This window comes from Amphiprion ocellaris, chromosome 12, assembly GCF_022539595.1.
Source record: "Amphiprion ocellaris isolate individual 3 ecotype Okinawa chromosome 12, ASM2253959v1, whole genome shotgun sequence".
Classification (NCBI taxonomy): Eukaryota; Metazoa; Chordata; class Actinopteri; family Pomacentridae; genus Amphiprion; species Amphiprion ocellaris.
This window is the reverse complement of record NC_072777.1, coordinates 10,736,667-10,757,417: the sequence shown is the minus strand read 5'-3', so window position 1 is coordinate 10,757,417 and position 20,751 is coordinate 10,736,667. Positions and strand designations below refer to the sequence as shown.

Here is a 20,751-nt window from a genome sequence, read left to right as displayed (position 1 = left end):
TCAACAGGCTGCAGAGACAGATGCTTGATGCTAAAAGGAACTGAGTCGGATGCTTGGCCACAGTCTGTCTGAGTTATACCACCGAGGGTAAACAACATGCTCATGTGTCCCTCCGATGTTCATAAATAAAACCAGATGTCATAAACAGAGGCAACTTTAAGAGGCATTTAATAAGCTGCAGACAACCACTGGATCCAGTGTCTCTGAGTTAAAAAAATATCCAGATTGATGTGACTGTGGCATCTAAATCACTAGTGGCAGGCACAATCCTGCAGCGATTCCTAATTTTTGTTGTTTTTACGCTCAGGCCCACGGGTGTTGAAGCTCCAAACCCTGAAATGGGTGTGAAATATTTCACTTTGAAATCAAAAATCTGACAGAAAACTCGAGCAGACAGTGTGTCAACATGAGGTTGGCTTTTGTTTCTCAAAATGAGATGCAAGTCATTCAAGTAGAGGTATCAAACTTTCATGACTGAGGTTTTATGTGAGGGGGTGTTGCTCCTGATGATAATCTACATGAAACCATCTAAAAAGAATGATCTTAGAGGCAGGCAAGAAGGGCATCTGTGACATTTCAAGAAAATTTAGTGGAAAAACTTACAAAGCTAAGCAACTTTACCTTGGAAGTTCGACAAAACTATCCTGACTCCACCTAACAGCATTTTTACAAGCTTTCAACTGTTAGGGTGTTGAGTGGCCACACTGTCACCACAGACAAGATCCCTCTCATGGCAACTGAGCAAACTCTTTTCCACACAGTTGAAAGGACACGTAAAGTTAGTAGGTGTTTCTTGAGTTGAGATTATTTCGTAGAACACTACAAAGCTCTATATTTTTATATATAAAAATATCTGTATTCATGATAACTGGGAGAGAAAATCAGCCTAGGAGTGTAAGAGTGAATGCACAGGGAAAAAAGGCTTGTTTCCTTCCTTAAATTTAGAAAAATATAATCTCTTCCCTTAAAGTTTTTAATATCTGTCTTAAAAGTTTTGAAATGTATGTCACTTTTACGAAGACACAAAAACATACATTTAGTTTACCTAGATCTAATAATATAAAATTTAACAAGAGATCCTTTAATACATTTTACCACATATTTGGTCTTTAAAAAAATATTCAAAGGGAAAAAAGCTAGGAAAAACTTGAATGTAAACATTTCAAAAATGTCCAAACAGTGCTACGAAAAAGTGACATTGTCACTTCACTGTCAGGTTTTTTGTACTTTGTTTAAAGAAGAATTTTTTTAAAGAATACAGATTTTAATGGCCTGAAAAAATAATGTTTTTGCTGTGTATAAAAGATGCCTCAAATAAGCTCTGCCAGACCATATGGACCTGACAGAGAGGCTGGATTAAAGCCTCCACGAAGCAGCCTGCCATTTGAGAGCTGCAAATCTCAGAGTGGAACCTCGGAGGAACGTCCCGGCCTAGTCCCTCCTCGGTGGGCAGTCGGTCACCGTGTCTGCTCCCCATTAAAGCAGGAATTTGTGCCCAGGGTCAGCACCTCCTCGGGGTCTTATTAGAAGCATAACATTTTCCTAGCTGCATGCATCCCTACAGCAGCTAAAAGCTTCGAAATTGCAAACAGAGCCCTTTTCCACACTTCAGACAACAAAAAAACGGGAAGTATCTACTTGAATGACTAAAGAAACATTTGGCCAACAGATATTGAGCACAGCAGTAAGTTGTGTGAGCTAATGAAGATATGTGTTTGTGGCAACACCATTACAGGTCAGCACATGGTGGGGGTGGCTGCTCACACGCTGACTAAAATGTAACGTGAGGTGCTCAGGGAACATGTCCAACTGGGCAATTTATAAATGGCTTTGTCAATCCTTATCTTTTAAAGATCCTCATCATCTCATTTTGCTCCATATGAGACAGGAGGGAGGTGACGAAACATGAGCTAAGCAGCCCAAATTAATCTAATCTGAATCTTCTCTGCCAAGTTCTGGTGAGCGATCCCAAAGCAACAGTGATATTAATTCCCTTCGACAACGAAATAATTCAGCGTCTGGCCCTAATCTAGGCCATAATTCCAAGTCAGACCACTCCTGTTCTGCAATGACTTGGATCACAGAGCGTCTGGTCTACAGGCCTGCTTTTTGAGGCAGCTAATGGAAAGCAGTGTGTAATGTGATGAAGTTATCAGATTTTACCAGAACGATCAAGAGGAGGAGGTTCAGGATCCTCAGTGAGGGTTGTCTTCTCCTCTCCTGCAAGAGGCAAACTCTCTCCTCCATCAAACATCCCAAAAACAGCAACAGAGTACTTTGTTCCTGCCCTGAGGAAAACAAGGAAATGACAGTTCAGTCTAATTAGTTATTCATAATCTCCATTAGAAGACTTCAATGTCAAACTGAGGCTTCAAAAATGTGGCTCCTGGTCTTTCAAGTTTCTTCAAATGCCAAAGGCAAGAAATGTTTTGCTAGATCTTCTTTAACAACAGGTCTTGATTTTTCCTTGAGTTTTATTCCAAAGTTAGACCTTGCGATGTAATAAAACTAGAGCCTGTTCTTGCACAATGACTCGCAGCAAGTAGCATAAAATTGCATTAGGAAAAAATATAAAATAAAGCTACTAAGATCAACAGCAAATAAATCAGCAGTTATTTTCATAATTGGTAAGTCATTTATTATTTGTTACATTTTTGACAGTAATGCCAAACTTTTCTGAATCCTGTCTTCTCACTGGTGAAGATTAACAGTTTTTCTTCTACCTAAATTTCAGTAAGTCTGGGTTCATAAGATTGTGTTAAAGCACTACATAGACCATTTTGGCTGCAGACAGTCATGAATTCAAGGATAAATGATAGTTTACAACCATAACAAACCTTTGACATAATTAGGATTAAATCGTAAACTGAATGTGACGTTAAGTGCGTGTTTAGGGTGTGCCCCCCTTGATAGTGGTATTACATGTATATTCTGATAAATGACTTCGATCAATATGAAAAAAAATGCTAATATTTTTTGAGCTTATCCGACCCACTTTTTTGTACCACTCTCACCTTAGTTCCTCCAGAACAACTGTGTTATCATAGGGTCCAACCATGAGCTCCTCCAGGTCAATATCATTCCCTGTGGGGTGGAAGGTCACTTTGTAGCCTCTAACTTCACCGGGTGCTGGATCCCAAGAGACTCTGAAACTGGTCTTGGTAGGCTCTGAGGTCTGGAGGTTCCTGGGAGCCTTAAAGGGTGACACTGAAATAGAAGAACCCAGAAGGAACTTCAGGACAAACGCGCCCAGCACTAAATTCAACACAACTCCGACTCTTGGCAAAGGTTTTAATGTTCAGCCACACCACATTCAAGCCAGTTTCTCATTAGTCCATAATACAATTCCTTGAATCCGGTGTCAACTGTTAAAAAGCCCAGTGTCATGCTGTGTGTTAGTACTGCTAGCGTGAGATTGAGCATGTGTTTAACTGTGATTTTAGAGCTCTGGTGAAAAGGCGTGCTTCTCTGCACTGCAGCACCTGTGGTGTGAGGAATACTCATCGTAACAAGTTGTTTAAACTTGAAGTCAGTCCCTAAATCATATTTCTGCGGGGGACAATCAAAAAAATATCTGCAACTTGGATGATAGAATCTCTTTTGTTTCCAAGGAGGCAGGATTTGCAGTAACATTCCTATTCAAAGGAGTGACAAACTCATCAAACACGCCACATCTTTAAATATTTTTTTGCCATCAGGACAACTAATTGGAGAACATTCTGGAACCTAGCTGAAACAAACGTCAACACATCTTTATCCTGGCCTTAAAAGGATAGTGTCGTTTTGGGGACATTTTTTATATTTTTTCCTACAAATCCAGAGTCAAATTAAGCTGTATTTTTTTCTCATCATGCAGGAACTACTTCCAAATTTGCAGAAATATACCATCAAAACTTTGAATATCTTGACCTAGCGATGTTATATGAAAAAAAGTTTTTTAAACATGTCTTTATGTGGGTCAGAAACATGCAGATTCACACCCATGAGGAATCATGATGGTAGGGCTGGGCGATATGGCCTAAAAAAAAATCTCCGACTTTTTCACAAAAAATCCCGATTCACGATTTATCTGATTTTTGTTACCCCCTACCTAATCTCCTCACGCTGGAGTCCAGTCTACTCTATGCAAATGAGCTGCAGCCCTCTCCAGGTAAACACACCAGACTGCAGCTGGAAATGCGCCGCATGTGGCATGCTGGTCCGGTTGCGGTGCGTTTCCCGCTGCGATCAGGTGTGTTTACCTGAGAGGGCTGCAGCTCATTTGCATAAAGTAGACTGACTTCTACTTTATGCAAATTGGATGTAGCGTGCTGAGATTCCACGCATCGTGAAACTGTCCTCAAACTTCTAAACTAGGCGTCAGTGACCTAAAACGAGGATAGATTCAGCTGCTGCAGATTATTTCTCGCCGCAAATGCTTTCAGAAATACTTTTCACTGACGTGTTTTTTGAAATAAAAGGGAAAGTTTGCGGCCGAGCCGCTGTGTTTATCCGACTTGTCTGCAGGACTGACCAGCTGAAAGCTCGGTCACGTGACCACGTAGCGGCCCGCTGTTGCTCAGCGCTGTCATGTGACCATGTTGTGGTCCGCTAGTGACAGCCGTCCGTGCGATTTTCAGAAGCGGTGCGTTGCCGTGCGGGAAAATAGCATCTAGTGGACGCGTACCTTTAGATCTGCACCGCTCGCCGCCATGTTGTTTGCGCGGGGGGGGGGGCGCACTCTGAACTACGGGAGCCCAGCAGGCAGGCGTTGGTGGCGGATGTTGATGATGATGATGTTTCATTAAAACAAATCGCCATTAAGTACAAAGTCGAAATTATCGATAAAATCGATTTATCGCCCAGCCCTACATGATGGTATTCAAAATTTATCGTTACAGTTAAGTTTAATCCGTGGAAGTTATTAGTTATTATCAATATTTTTTCCAAATGATATGAATCTATAATCAGTCTGACTCTGTGACAGTAATAACGAGTAAACTATAATTTAAAAAAAAGACTCACTCGGTAGTTGGTAAACTAACATAACAAGACACTAATTTGAAAAGTGTTGTATTATTCTCTCTAGCTGATAATCTCACTGACTTTGGACAGGTAGGGCTATAAGCAGCTCCTTTTCTGGTTTGTGGGGCCGCTTACAGGACACTACATAATTTTGATGGGATATTGAAAGCTGAAATCTCTTCAGCAGCAGACTTTGTAAAAATTTACTTCCACCACCGCTCTTCTTTTTAGACTGAGCACAGGTTTAAACGTCTTGGTTAAGATGGACATGATTCTGCAGTGTACTGTCTCTCAGAGGGTTGAATTATGGACCAACGTACGTGTCGTTCCTACTCCTTGCCTTGCTTTTCCTTCCCTGCGCTTGTAGATGGGCAGAACGGTGATATCGTAAGTGGTCATGGGCTGCAGGTTTTTCATGACGGTGGAAGTGACGGTCCCAGGTATCTTCAGAACTACTTCTTTGCCTCCACCCCTGGGACTATGCTTCAGCCGGTAGTTGGCCACCTTGCCTGGTGCAGGCATCCACGTGACTTTCATGGTTCGCTCAGTCTCATCCGACACCGTCAGGCTTTTAGCAGCAGCAGAGGCTGGAAACAAACAATTAAAGAATAAGTATCTTTAAAGAGAAACACTGGTTCTATCAGTTAACTGTTGTCACTAAAATAATTGCTTTGAGCTATTTTTTTGCAAAATCTTGTTGTTCCAAGATCTCAGAAATTACTTATCATAGCTGCTAGAACAGATAACCAGAGTTTCACAAATAAAACTGAAGTTGTAATAATGTAGGAATTTCACAACACTTGTAACAGTCAGATAGATCTGGATGAGGCAGGAACAGAATTTTGACAAAACAAGACACAAACACTGCCCGTCCACAAAAAAAAACTGCACATTCTAATATTTCATTGGAACACCTTTAGCTCTGAGAATGACACACATTCACCATGGCATCGTTTCGATAAGCTTCTGCAATGTCAAAGCATTTATGTCTGTCCAGAGTTCCCTTAATTTTTCACCAAGATCTTATATTGATGATGGGAGAGTCGGACCACTGCGCAACGTCTTCTCCAGCACATCCCAAAGATCCTCACTGGGGCTGAGGTCTGGACTCTCTGGAGGCCAATCCATGTGTAAAAATGATGCCTCATGCTCCCTGAACCACTCATTCACAATGTGAGCCCCATGAATCATCTTGGAATATGCCCATGCCATGAAGAAAGAAAAATTGCACTGATGGAAAGACCTGGCCATTCAGTATATTCAAGCAGTCAGCTGACCTCATTCTTTGGGAACATAATGTTGCTGAACCTGACCAACCCCAGATCTTAACCTTAACCCCCACAGACTTGTAGGCACCAGCCATGATGAGTGCATCACTTCATCCGCCTCTCTTTTTACCCTGATGCCCCCATCACTTTGGAACAGGGTAAATCTGGACTCATCAGACAACATGACCTTCTTTCATTGCTCCAGAGTCCAATCATTATGCTACCTAGCAAACTGAAGCCTTTTTTTCTGATTAGCCTCACTGATCAGTACTTTTCTTAGAGCTACACAGCTGTTTACTCCCAATCCTTTGAGTTCCCTTCGCATTGTGAGTGAGGAAATGCTCCTACTTTCACTATTAAACATAGCCGTGAGTCCTACTGTTGGTTTCCTATGATCACCTAAGAGTTTGTTCCGACCACATTCGTTCCTCAAAGATGATGGTCTACCACTATCCTTCAGGTTCTAATAATGCGTTGGACGGTTCTTAACCTGATTTTAGTAGTTTCAGAAATCTCCTTAGTTGTTTTCTTTGTGTAGAGAGGAGCCAGATGAGGTGGCTCGGGCATCTAATTAGGATGCCCCCCGGACGCCTCCCTGGTGAGGTGTTTAGGGCACGTCCCACTGGGAGGAGGCCCCGGGGAAGACCCAGGACACGCTGGAGAGACTATGTCTCCCAGCTGGCCTGGGAACGCCTTGGGGTCCCCCGGGAGGAGCTAGATCATGTGGCCGGGGAGAGGGAGGTCTGGGCTTCCCTCCTAAAGCTGCTGCCCCCGCGACCCGACCCGGACCAGCGGTAGAAGATGGATGGATGGATGGATGGATGTTTTCTTTGCTTGATGCAGGCCAATAATTTGACCCCTCTAAGACAAATTAGCATCCTTTCCATGACCACAGGATATGTCTTGCAACACGGTTGTTTAACAAGTGCGAAGCTACTCACTGCATTAGCTAGGGTTAAATAAGTTGTTGCCTGCTGAAACATATTCATCACTGCAGTAATTATCCAATGAAAGGCTCTAAGCTATTTGCTTAGTTAAATCCAAGTGTCAACTTTTTTTTGGACAGGCAGTGTATTTAGAATGAACCCTTTCCATCCTGTAGGCCCCTGCACCAGGATCAAGTGGTATCTGCTGCTCAAACGTAACCCCATTTTTCAAAGGTACTACTACGAATAATGTGGATGCAGTTATGTTGTGGTTAATTTTTGGTCATATCCAATTCTGTAGAGTTGCAGTTGAAAAATTTTAGTACATCATTGCTTGTTAGCTCAAAGTTATAGCCTATACAGATTTAACAATTTTGATTAGTCAGCAAAATGCAACTTCTCTCAATATAGGTGAAGAGGACTTAAGTGTTATTTTGATACAGATTTGTACATTAGTAAGAATGTAGTACAGCATGGAGGTGAAAGTAGCATTCCATTTATTTAAACATAAAAGTGCAATGAACATATTTTGTCTCTAAAGTCAATGATTAAGTGTAATGAATAATTGTGATCTCAATAAGAATCACAATTAGCGCGATTAGCATTTTGGCCACAGTTATGCAGACTTAGGTAGAAGTGTCCAAAAATAGCTTAAGCTTAAGAGATTAGAGTAGAAAAGAATTCCCATACAGTTTCAATATAGTGCCATCAGTACTATCATTTCCAAAAAATAAACAAATTCCACATTATTCCAGTGCATGGGAGGTGGATGCCACTGACTGTATGGGAGAAGCTAAACAACATTTCAACTTTTTACTAGTACAAGTTTGCTAGGTTGGGAAACAAAAGTCAAAGAAAGTTAATTCCTGTCTGACATCTGATTTTAAACATGCTCTGTATCATCCCTTCCTCTTGAATTGCATATTTGTTATCATACGTAGCAAGATTTTATGTCCTCAATGCGCCAGACTGTACACACTCAGAATGCTTGCTATGATGCCTACTCACAGCAATTATCATTTAGTTATTATTAATTTAAACTCTTAAAACCATTATGTCTCCCTCTGTTTGTAGGCCAAGTGCGATATCTCTCTGTATTCCTTCGGTAATTGGTATGTAATAATAACTGCAGGCACAATTCCATCAGTTTCATGCCAAATCTAATTGGTTAAGAATTAGGCTTTTATCCAGAAGCAATCAACTGTGAGGAAATGGTGACCACATTTTCCTTTTACCCCGAAACAACCCAAGCCCTGTAAAATAAAATGGAATTCTTCCGATGATTCTGTAAGTGATTAAAAAAAATTCTAAGGGAATAATATGTGTATTTAATGATCCCGAGGAAGGTTTTTCAAACTACTTGATTTCACTCTGGAGGATTTTTATTGGTGGAAAGAAATGCTGCATCCAACTTTTCAATGTGTTGATGGATTTTAATAAATCTAGAAAGCAGGAAGTGTAATAGTTATGGGACGGTTCGTCGAGAAACAATAAGATGTGGTAGTTTATCTAAATAGTGCTTTGTTTAGAGTGGCCATTGTGTCTGCATTTGATTTCCCATGTGTGCAAAAAGAATGAGAAATGTGTTGACATTTTTAAAGAGTGCCTCGTCTCTGATGCAATAAGTTAGTATGCAGTTTACAGGACACCCACGTTGTACCAGCATTCCCCTCAGCTATGAGTTGTGTCATTTTTGAGAATGCAACCCATCAAAACTGTCACCACATCGGTGTTTCCTCTCAGCCGTAGTTTGACAAGAATCTGAAGTGAAAATCGCAATCTACATTTGGACTAATTCCATAAACTCGGAGACAGAACCCTTTTGGAGAATGCCAACTGACAATTATGCAAGAAATATGTTTTGTTTTTCTGACAAAAGGAAGCATTGAATCTATTCTGGCTCATATTCATGTGGCGTGCTGCCTTGCAATCAAAACTAACTCAGTACTTAATCCAAACATCTAACGCTGAGAACAGTAAGAACGTCCCTACCTTTCCTCCGAGAGTTAAAGACATGTTCACGACCTGACCACTGACTTTTAAACACCTGTCTATAGGGATGATAATGACTATTTGTTAAACAGTTAATTGCTGTTTATGTTTAAATCAATTAAAATATTTTACCTAATACAAAGGACATGCAGTTTAAGTGTCAAAAAATATGTTAGATTTGCTACTGCACCTTGTTGCACAACCAGTTGGAGCCTCATAATATTTACTGTGATGGAGTTACAAGTGTGTTTGCTGACCGTCTAAAAGTGTTGCATCAAACTAGCGCACCTCCATGTTGTCAAGCAGCTAAATGTGGCAGTTGTGTTTAAAATCTGTATAGCATCGAGTTATGAAAAAGGCATCTGTTGGCTGTCTGGTTTAGCTAGCTAACTGAGGCTCATGCTCACACTAAACTAGGATTTTAATATGCTAATATGGGAAGAGGGCTGAGAGTCTGTCAGTAGAGAGCAGCTCTAGATGCTAATGCTGCTAAACACATGCGTCCAACAACATTTAAACTAAAGTCATGAGGTGTATTTGCGAAACTCTGCTCTGAGTTTAAATATATTTTAGAAGTGGCAGTAAATACTGACAGATTTCCTGGACTGATAAAGTTGAATTTATGAAAATCTCTTCCAGCTAAGCTGCTGTTTTGAGCAACTGGACTAATGTTAACTACACCAAAGAAGTCACTCCATCACGTAAATCAGCTATGAGGATTAGTCTGATATTAAACTGCTTTGAAGACACTGGTCAAGCACCAAAAGCTGGCAACAGCATGCAAGACTTTTTTTCCTATTTCATAACATATTCAATCAAAGCACTTGTACTTTGTTTATGGATTTGAGAAGTTTTGTTTACTTTGGTGAGTAAAGTAAGATTTTAATAGAAAAACAGGTTCAAATACTTCTCCAATTAAGGTGTTAAAAAGTTTAAAAAAAAAAAAAAAAAAAAAGCACTTAGCTATAACATATAGGCAGACTGGCCTTCTAGCTAGCATTCCAGGTTAAATTATCTTTTGTTGCTTGATGAATTTTCTCATCTATTTTATTCCCTTCCAAGACAAAAGAACATGAAATGCACAAATGAATAAATATATTTCCATTTATGTACATGTGCTGTTTCAGCTGTGACCTACACATGTTACCTCACAAGTCGAATCATGGAGGATCGCATGTTAGCTAAAAGGTATAAACTAACAGTCATTTTGCCCTTGCAAATGTATTATCTTTGCTCAAACAGTGTAGTTTGCCTTTGATTTATAGCTTTATTTAAATGCTTTTTTTTCCTTTTCTTTTGGTAACAATGAGACATTTTGTGTCTTAAGAGTGCCATATTACTAAAGTGTTTACTTATTTTACTAGGGAGGTAAACCGATGAGGCTGTTTCTGTCCTCAGGGTTCACTAGAGTTAGAAATGACAGTTTCTTACCATCAGTGGTTTCCTGTCCAGTGAGTGGGTCGCTGTCTTTGTAACCGTAGGTGGCAACCACAGAGACTTGGTAAAGCGTCTCAGGACTCAGACCTTCCAGCACAGTGTTTGTTACATGTCCTGGCACCGTTTTCTCTCCAGCCTCCTCAGAAAACAGCGACTTCCATCGAACTCGATACGTCTCCACGTTCCCAGGAGCTGCCGTCCAGGACACTGCAAAGCTGCTGTCAGTTACATCGCTGGTGACGAGGTCTTTAGGAGGGCCCACCGCTGGAAACAAGAAGTGAAGGTGTGGATTAATGAAAGGGATGGTACACAAGAACAAATACTGTGTGCAAACACAAAAAGAATTATGTAATTCATTTCTTTTGGGGTTGAGATTAAATGGCTAGTGAAATAAATACATATTATCCTCCAAAGTTCCTTCCCAGATCACAGCAGATTATTTGAAACTCAACTGTGAGTAATTTTTTATTGTATAAAGTCATACTGGCTGGGATACTCAAATGTTCTTTCCAGTTTTTGTCAGGTTTTTCTGTTTTTTGTTTTTTTTTTTAAATTCAGTTTCCTCTTTAAACAAAGGAACCATTTGGATGTGCTGGCAGATCAAATTATTTTTTTAAATGGAAACCATTAAAATGCCATTGAGTGGACAGCAGAGATGAACAGCTCACCACAACTATAAAGGCCAGAGAAGCCTGGATAAACACATGTGAAGAGCTGTCCAGTCTGAATGATTTATTTCTTTCATATTTCTGAGGATATTTTAAGATGCTTCAGCTTCATTAGTGGGTGCAGAGCACTGGAAGACATGGAGGAAGAAAGACATAAAACACATGAGGGACCGGATGAACTCAAAGTGTCTACTGAGCCAACAGGAGAGAGGAAATCTCTTTACTGTAGTTTACCAGACATCTTTACTTCATTATATCATTACTATAGTCCTCCCCCTATAAGAAGATCGTAAACTGAAAACTTTGATATTTGACATTTTAGCTTTTAGCTAGCAAGTCTCCAATTAGGTTTGTAAGAGACTGAATGTCTGTCCTTCTATATGTGGGTTTTATGAACATTGATTATAATGCATTGTGAACCTCAGACTTGAAGGGAAAAACTTTACTTGCTATTTTTGTAATATTTTGACTAGTTATACCAGGGGTCTCTTTGTGATGAATCTTTAAAATGAACACTTTGATCATAATTTTATTGTTGCTGAATTTTTCATGTTCTAAATTATTTTTGGATAAACTGCAGGTTTGTGTTTAACCTGTGAGATCATCTGACTATTTTGTGTTTCTTGGTCCATCCAACCAGTCATCCTGTAAAGTGGACTTATTCTAATCAAACTTCCCTGATCTCTGTAATACTAATTGCAAATAATCCTGAAGTTAATCAATTCTCATACTAGTTTTAATTGTTGGGTTAGGGTTAGGGGTTAGGATACCATGGGGTTTGTTGTGAATATTAATGGTCCAATCAAGCCAGATTCTGCACATCTCATCTACCTCACATCAGATTTAATGAACAGATTCATGCTCCCCAGCGGATGCAGTTTTGATTTTCTTTTTTTTTGTTGCTGTTTTTGTACAGTCCACAGCATTCTATGGCTCCACCTTTAGAACAAACATACATATACTTTCGATATGCTCAACTAAACTTAACATTTTTAGCTGCATTGGCAAGGCACAAATGCACCTTACAGGAGCTGCTAACATGACTTTGTTATCTATTTAGCAAAAAATTGGTGGTTTTTCAACTTTCTGGTCAGCATACAATGAGATTTATTATAGATATCCATGATGATTATAGGCCAAACTTTCTACTTGGCCATTTAATGTAAGATTCATGCTCCTCAGAGGATTCATCTTTGGGATTTTTGGACACGTGCTTCTATGCTACCCTCAGGACAAAATGTAAACATTACAAACATGATATTTACTTTCCAGAGCATGAACAATTTTAGCACTATCCTCATTGGAAACTTAACATCCCTCGCTGCAGTAGATCGAGTGATTGAGCTCAAACACAAATCCACGCTTGCATTTTAGGGTTTGCAGCCTGTAGGAGCTGCTGCCAGGACTTCAGACCCATGTCTCCCTTCAACTCAACCTTTTGACTGCTCATGCACACAGAAGCCAATGTCCACATATATATGACTCCAAATATAGCTTTAAAAAAACCACAGTGGCTCATTTTGCTTCACACAGTCATATGATCGCTTCCCTATAGAGACATTGCAGACCGCTGGAAACATTTGTGAATGATGGAAGAAGACGAGACGGAGGGGGAATGATATCAAATTAGAATTCTTCATCAATGTAGAGAACAGCATGTGGAGCAGAGGCACTGGAAAGACAGAGTGGCAGTTTCCACAATGTGATAATTATCACAAAATATTAGATCCAGCTATATAATCAAGAGAGTGCACATGAAATAAATCACTTTCCAGCTTTCACCACCTGATACAGATCTTTGGAAGGAGCAGGAGAAAAGGAAAACACCAGGGTTTCAAAATGTTTATAGGCGGAAAAAGTGATTCTGGTCTGTATTTCATATCAACAATATTAAGAATACTTCATTTATTTTTTTTAAAAATGTGTGCACTGGCCAGACAGTCAAAATATGTGTTTGTGTGCACTGATAATAAAGAGAAAAAAACAAATATATCAAATGAAACAAGCCTCACAGTAGCTGCGAGCAGCCCATTGATTTCCTGCCAACTGATAGCGGAAATGTCATTTTAATCAGCCCTCTAAATGTGCAAAACATGTGGCCAGACAGAGGGATGAGCTTTATTAGTGAAATAGGTTAAAGCATGCTGACAAACACGCAATGACTGAATACACTAAATTTAAAAAGACTCATTTCTTCAGCAGCTCCCTCACTTTTTAGTGACACTGTGCAAAGAAAAGGTCGCCTCTGACCAGGCTTTCAATTTGACAGTCAGATATTTCTAAAAAAAAACAAAAAAAAACCAAATGCAATGTTGCTTTGAGGCTCAATTTGCAATCCTCTGTGTATTTTTTTTATTAATGTGCATATATTTAATAGTTTATTTTTCTCTGTTATTGCACATCTGCTGCTTGCCATCACTCAGTCGTCACTGCACAGACTACAGCTGCTATTAGAGGGGAGCTACCATTTGGTGCCATTTTTTATCTGTTTCAACGAGCGCTGTCTCTCAAAGCTGGAAGCCAAGTCTGGAGGCTTTAAAAAATAACAGCCGTCAGATGGAGTGTGGAATATCTGGCACTCTGCAGACGTTGCCTAAAACGCATTCAGACCTGTTTTTCCACAGTCCATCACAAAGCAAATCTGAGTAAAACCACATGAAATTTAATGCACCTTTGAAGATATTTCCACTACTAAGCTCTATCTATCTATCTATCTATCTATCTATCTATCTATCTATCTATCTATCTATCTATCTATCTATCTATCTATCTATCTATCTACGTCTTTTTTTCCATTTTCTCCAATCACTGTTTTTAAACAAGTTTCAACGTATAATTCTCACGTTTGTTTTTTTTTTTTTAAAGCTAGTATGGATTGCTGGCTTCTAGACTTTGACTCTCTTGTGGTGTCGCAACAAAAAAGAAATGATTCTCTAAATTCTCTCAGAAAGAAAAGAAAAACATTTACAATTCAGTGGTGACTGGGGAAACTACTGGCATCTGCTGGGGAAGACCGTGTGACAGGACTGAACATTACAGAACCGCTAATAAATGACTGGTAGGATTATTTTATCAGGAAAAAAGTTTAGGGTTAAATTCTTCAATGCTACTTCTCTGTGATGATGTTAAACGAAATTATTTTAATCTCAAATCAGGTTTCTAATTGAGGAGCATGTAACATCCCACAGAAAACAGCTGAGTCGTACTTACACAGTACATTTATCAACATGTATCTGGCAGCAGAAATGATGTGGCTGGTGTAGTTTAACCTCAGTTGTCAGATCAAAAGAATCAGACACAGCTGGTTACGTATTGAAGTGCAGCTCCACCTCTGAGAAACAGCGCTGCATCTCCAGCCTGCCGACTGCTTCTCTATGCTCCCTGATTTGGTGTGGTGGTTTCTGTGTCACGAGTCACTGTGGGACTCCCTGCTGCTCAAGCCTCACAGTCACAGTGGAAAGTCTCTTGGCTGATGACTTTGTGTAAACTTGGCTACTTGACATGCTCCATCTACCAACAGCCATTTAAAGCACCTTGAAGTGACTAAAGTTTTCGTACGGGTGGCCCAGATGGGAAGAAAAGCATCACTGCGGTGGTGTTGTTGGTTCTACTGCACATTAGAGGAGAAATCTTGGTCCTTGAGCAAGGTAGTGATTCTGCCAGTTTTCCAGTGTTTAGGCTCAATTCAGTGGGGACAAAGTTCAAGCTCATTGCTCCCATGATTGACAATTTTCCAGACTGGATGGTATATCTTACCTGCATTTAAAACTAACTATCTTCAGCTAATCGAAGACTTTGTTATTCACATTTTCATAGCTGGCAAATGTCTTTTTTGACCTTTCCTACTGGTATCTATCAAGCTGATGTCAGGAATTTATATCCTGCACATAGCTCAATGGTGCATTTACAGTCCTCTAGCATTTTGTATTATTTCTTTGTATGTTACTGTATGTGTACCACAAGCTGCACCAAATACTCTGCCCTTTGTGGTAATAATTTGTTATTTGTATTGCATAATACAGTAAAATCCTGTTTGCTGATAACATAAACCACTGTCCAGTGTTTTGCCATCTGATTAGCATTGGATTTATTTTGCATTTTACCGTCTCATCTGTACCTGAAACAACACACCCACACCAAGTCTGGGATGCAGCTGACAATTTTTGGCCAGATGTGCAGAAGTGTGAAAGCAGGCAGAGACTGAACTTCACACTCTTTTTTTATTATTCACACAGCCACTTTTGTTACTTTTTGTCCACACAACAAAGTGTAGCACTGCCTTCAAAGACAGACCGTCCAAAAGAGAACACAAAAGCCACAGAGCTGGTAAACAGAAGTCAGTGAGGGTGTGGCGAATATAGAGGAGGAGACTGTGATGGCCGGCATTTCACCTCACCTTTGAATCCATCAGAACAGGTGTGAACATGTTTGATGTTAGATGTAGTTGGACACTGTACAACCTAGTTTTTTTTTTAAGCATAATGAAACCTTAAAGGATACTGTTGTGAATCAAGAGCTGTTAGTAAATTGGCAGCATTCCAAATTTAAAATAACCATAGACGCATTAAGAAACATGCTTTATAATGTTAACCAGTTATTTTTGAGTAATTCCGGACAAGGTGCGATTCGTAATACTGTGCCAGTGATTCTCCACAAAAAGCTAAAACTAGGATATGCTAATAAGTGAAAAGAAGTGGAAAAGAGACTAGATTAAACCATTGACTATATAAAATTTGGAAGTAGCCTGCAGATCTAAAAAGTAAAGCCAATGTGGAAGTGACTTACACCTGCATTCTGTCTAATAATCAGCAGGGGGGGACTCCTCTGATTACATAGGAGTCTAAGAGAAAATAAATGTCATTTAATTTGTTACCTTAGCAAACATTTTCCTAAAGACTCAATGGTCTTAATCATTAGTCTTAAGTCTCTTTCAAAATGGCACATTGTTCGTTTTAGGTCTCATTTAGAGGAAAATAGACAATAAAGCTGGATATGCTTTAGGGTTCGCTTAGCAAGTTCTCAGTGAAGTTCATCACTCACTGATCAAGTCAGGATTCAAATGACAACTACCAAATTCTAAATGCAAGGCTTTGAAACAATCATCATCCCCACATCCATCTTTTATATACAGTCTATCTGTCTGTCTAAATCCCTCAGTTATGACTGCAGCCAAAAATCTGCAAAACTTAGCAAACAAAGAGCAAAACCTGAATCACAGCTAGAATGGAACTATAGCTATGGCACTTCCCAGCACCACACTGAAGATTAACACATTCATTCTGGTCATTCGTGCTACCAACAATTCAAGGCATTATGTCAGTTTAACAGAAGATTTACCATTTGGATCAAAGTATCTTACTTCACTGCTGTTGATGGAAGACATAAAGGAAACATATCTGGAATCTTTTGAGCACATTTTATAGATCACTGGTTTTACTAAACCATAGCACCTCAGAGGGAAAGACTACTTCACAGCCAGTCTGCACAGCTAAACCACAGCACTCTTGTATTTTTTTTTCCCATTTTAAAACTTAAGCGCCTTCATGCAAAAATTGAAGAGATGTCTTCATTTTTTTTGGCCAAAATTTAATGTTTGGACTTTTATCACAATTCTAAACTGGAACCCAAAGTGAGATCGAGTGTGTTGTCAGCCAGACTCGCTATAGTAATACTAAGCCAAGCTGTAAAGTCAGACCAGCAAGTCTTAGTATCATCTGAACTGCAACCCTAACATCACCTGTATGCCTGATAGCACACCCAGGAAGCAAAAGCTGCAAAGAAACAAACTGTCTATTGAAGGCTGGTGTCCAGCATGGCAAAACCAACAACTGCAATCACAAAAAAAGAACTTATAACAAGCATCCAAACTCCTTTTAAGACTGTATGTATTTTTGGACTTTATGAGATTGAAGTTTTGGGTTTAATTGAAGTTTAAGTCATGACAATATAAAAGGACACACTTAAAGATCATTAACATAAAAGTAGAAAAAAGTGTCTGGAAAACCTCTTCAAACACACCTCATCATTCCCATTGTGCACATTTTGGGGTTTTATTGTCATTTGTTTTTACTGTTTAGGAGAGGTTCTTCAGTGGCCTGTGGAAGCTATTCAAAATGAATTATATAATTTCAAAGATGCACAGTCATCAATCTGACAGTAAGTTTGGCTGTCGTGACTCCTAAAAGTTTTCCATTTCACAGCAGCGTCACACTGTACCCGTCGCACATTCAGGAAGTCCTGGTTAGCGTCAACTTTTTCAGGTTCATCCAGATGAGCATTAAAACTAAAGGAGTTGTGCTGAAAGCAGCTGCAGCTCCTTTATATATCAGCTGCAGACAGGTTTACACCACACAACTGGGCAAGATGGGCCACATTTATACAAATGCCATTGGACTTTATCCTGGGTTCAACTCTGTCACTGTTTAAACAAATTAGAAAGCGTCTCTGTAGCATTCATATGGTAGTTTGGCCAAGAAGTAGCTTTGATATATCACAGAAAACATTGTAAGCGACTAATTTTGGCATGAAGATCAGTTTTCCATTTTAGCCTCCATTTGGTCATGAACGGAAATCTCCTGTGCACAAATGAGGCCCTGATGAAGCTTAACATGAGCTCTTACTGTAAAATAAGAGTTTTTACAATGAGAAAAAGTGAGCTCACTGGTTTTATTGTGGGTACAGTATCGGCACAGCAGTTTTCCGCTGCCGATCTGGACAAATTTAGGCCTGCATGTGAAGGAAACAAAGGTAATGAGGAACTCCTGCCAGCTCCCTCTGATGTGGGCCAAAACCAGGAATTTCTGGACGCATCCTCGCACTCAACCAGACCGTGAATGCAACACGGCAGAACAAGTACACTGTGACGTGCCAGTAAACACCTAATACAACAACCTGAGGCATCGGAAAAAGAAAAAAAAAAACAAACAGAGAAAGGCTGTATAAATTTGCATGGCCAACGACCAGAGAGGCATCTGGAGGCTGTGCAGGCCGAAACACACAGACTGCGGACAGCGCTATTAAATTCCAGGCAAGCCCTCACAAGGTGGAAAGAAATAAAGAGAGCAAAGACAGACAGAAAGAAAATAACACGAAGAGACAACCAAAGACGGTATAAAGAGAGAGACATACAGGGAAATGGAAAGAGACAGCGAGAACCAGACACATAGAGACAGACAGAATGGGAGGGAAATGGGAAAGACATGCAGAGAGACACATGGAGACGGAGACACAGACAGAAACAGAGACAGAAATGAGTCAGTCTTCCCTGCTCCTCCTAACCTTCCAGCCTTGCTCTCGGCTGGGTTACATTCCTGTCCGGTCTTGCTGTTTCTCATCTTCACCTCTCAGGCTGTGTGGCTGGCTGCTCTGTCCACTGTTGCTGTTAATGCATGTGCTTTAACGAGCTAAAAGTCCATCCACTCTCATACACCAAAAACTGCTGAAATCCATCCATGCTACAAAGAAATCAGCTCTATTATGCTGCAATATTCTAAAAGTTATATCAAATCATATTGTTTTGCATTTATTGCATTGCACTTATTGAGATTTAGAAAGTGGTGGATTAATCATGAACAGCAAACATTAGGACAGAGGGGAATGTGACATAGAAGCAGGGATGTAACAGTTACTTAAATTTCATTCAGATATTTTGTTCTTGTCTGGAAGTCTTCGTGTGGACCATCTGCAAGCAGCCCAAAATTTATGATGCCTATACATGCCAAAAAACGTGCATGAACATGTCTTTTTATGCAGACTTCTGATATGGTATAAACAAACCGGAGCGTATTTGCATATCAGTCCAGAATAAACTAAATGTTTGTTGTTTTTATATAGCTATTTTTTTTACAAATTTAAAAAAATGTTCACTTGGGGTGAAATGTTTACCTTCACTATGTAAGTAAAGTGTCCAGTGGAACATCTTTGTTGCATGTCATCCCTTCTCCCTCCTCCAACGTTAGCAAGAAAAAACGCAAAATTTCAACAACCATTTTACCTTTAGATTCTGATGTTCTATAGCTCTAATGATTAATCAACAAAATATTCAGTAGATTTATCAATAATGAAAATAATCCCAGCCCTGCTGTAAACGCCATTCAGTTTTGCAAACTGACTTCTTGGTGTAACTTGAAGATCTCTAGTTACTGCAGCTTTTCAACTTCTCAAATGCACTCACATTCAGTTCCACCTCCAACTGATACGGTTAAATCGGGGGTTTATGCACAGTGTTCTGATCTCTTGATGCCACTGTATTAGCTACACCAAATCCCATTTTTCAAACTCGTCTGAAGACTAAGCTTGTCTTAGCCTAACTATAAATGAATTTAATATATTCTTCACAATAACCCCAGTGTGTCAAGTTTTATCACAACTTAAAGGAATGATGGTAAAACCAATTTTAAATCTGTATGAAAACTGGATAGCCTCTTCACCTCGTCCTTCTTTTTCCCTCTCGCCACATCTCTTTGCTCTTATTCTGATTGTTTATTATTACTCTCCAGTAACAACAAGCCTGAACCCTTTCAAGCCTCTCTGGGTATTGAAAGTAGGACCACTTCTAATATTTTGCCCCGAAGCAAAAGAAAACCACATTAAACACAGACTCGTATTAAATGTTTGCTGTGTTTGTTTTAAGAGCCCTTGTGATGATTTGGTTGTCTTCCAGGGTTTAGTCACAGCAATTACCGTAAAACCTCAAACATTAGCTGTGGTTGTTGAGACGTACAGTCATAATAAAAAAGCATGATCGCTAAATCTGGTAGGATCACAGCAGTGGCTGCAAAGGAATCAAAAGACAGAAGATTTTGGATGTTTGTTTTTTCATATTTCTGAAAAAGTTATTTTGTGATTTCTTTAGATTGCAAAATGAAAGTCTTTTTACTTTATAAATTTGAACTTACAGCATTTTTTTGATGATCACAAGGAGACAAAGTATCACAACTTTAAGTCTGCCTAGTCGTTTTCCAGGCGACTAGGCAACTGTCACTATCACAGCTGCACCAACTTCTTATTTTTATAGTCAATTCAAATGTTACGTCTGTTTAATTGTAAAACAACAACCAAATATGTTCATTATAAGTTCTGAGAAGCCAAGGCTTCAAAGAGCTGACCAATGGCTGGGTTTATCAGAAAACCAGCCCAAGGGAATGTAGAGTAGATCTGTCTGCACTAATATTAATTTCTGTTCTTTTAAATATACTTACAAAGTTACCAACTAAAAGTCATATCTGGAAATCGGGAGAGAAAATAAAGCTGCAACTTGGAAAACGTGAAAAATGACTATGCAGTGGATCAAATATTTGTTCAACCTGACGTTGGAAACCAAGGAAGAATCTGACAATACCTTTAAACATGATTAAGTGCTGTTACCAAACCCGCTGGGATTTTCTAAGATTGATGGGCATTTATTTTTCTCGACAGCTGCCATAGTAACACATGAGAGGCCCAAACTGGGGCTAT

General features: G+C 39.5%; 1 protein-coding gene across 3 annotated transcripts in view; it reads right to left on the bottom strand.

Moving 5' to 3' along the window:
* The window catches only part of col12a1b (collagen, type XII, alpha 1b), a 155,239-nt gene that overhangs the window by 108,841 nt on the left and 25,647 nt on the right, over positions 1-20,751 (bottom strand). For all 3 annotated transcript variants that reach the window (XM_035955996.2, XM_023287660.3, XM_035955995.2), the window contains exons 13-16: positions 10,622-10,891; positions 5,325-5,591; positions 3,015-3,207; positions 2,164-2,288 (exon numbers count right to left, since the gene is read on the bottom strand). In XM_035955996.2, coding sequence (XP_035811889.2) covers positions 2,164-2,288; positions 3,015-3,207; positions 5,325-5,591; positions 10,622-10,891 — 855 coding nt within the window. The remainder of the gene's footprint in view (positions 1-2,163; positions 2,289-3,014; positions 3,208-5,324; positions 5,592-10,621; positions 10,892-20,751) is intronic.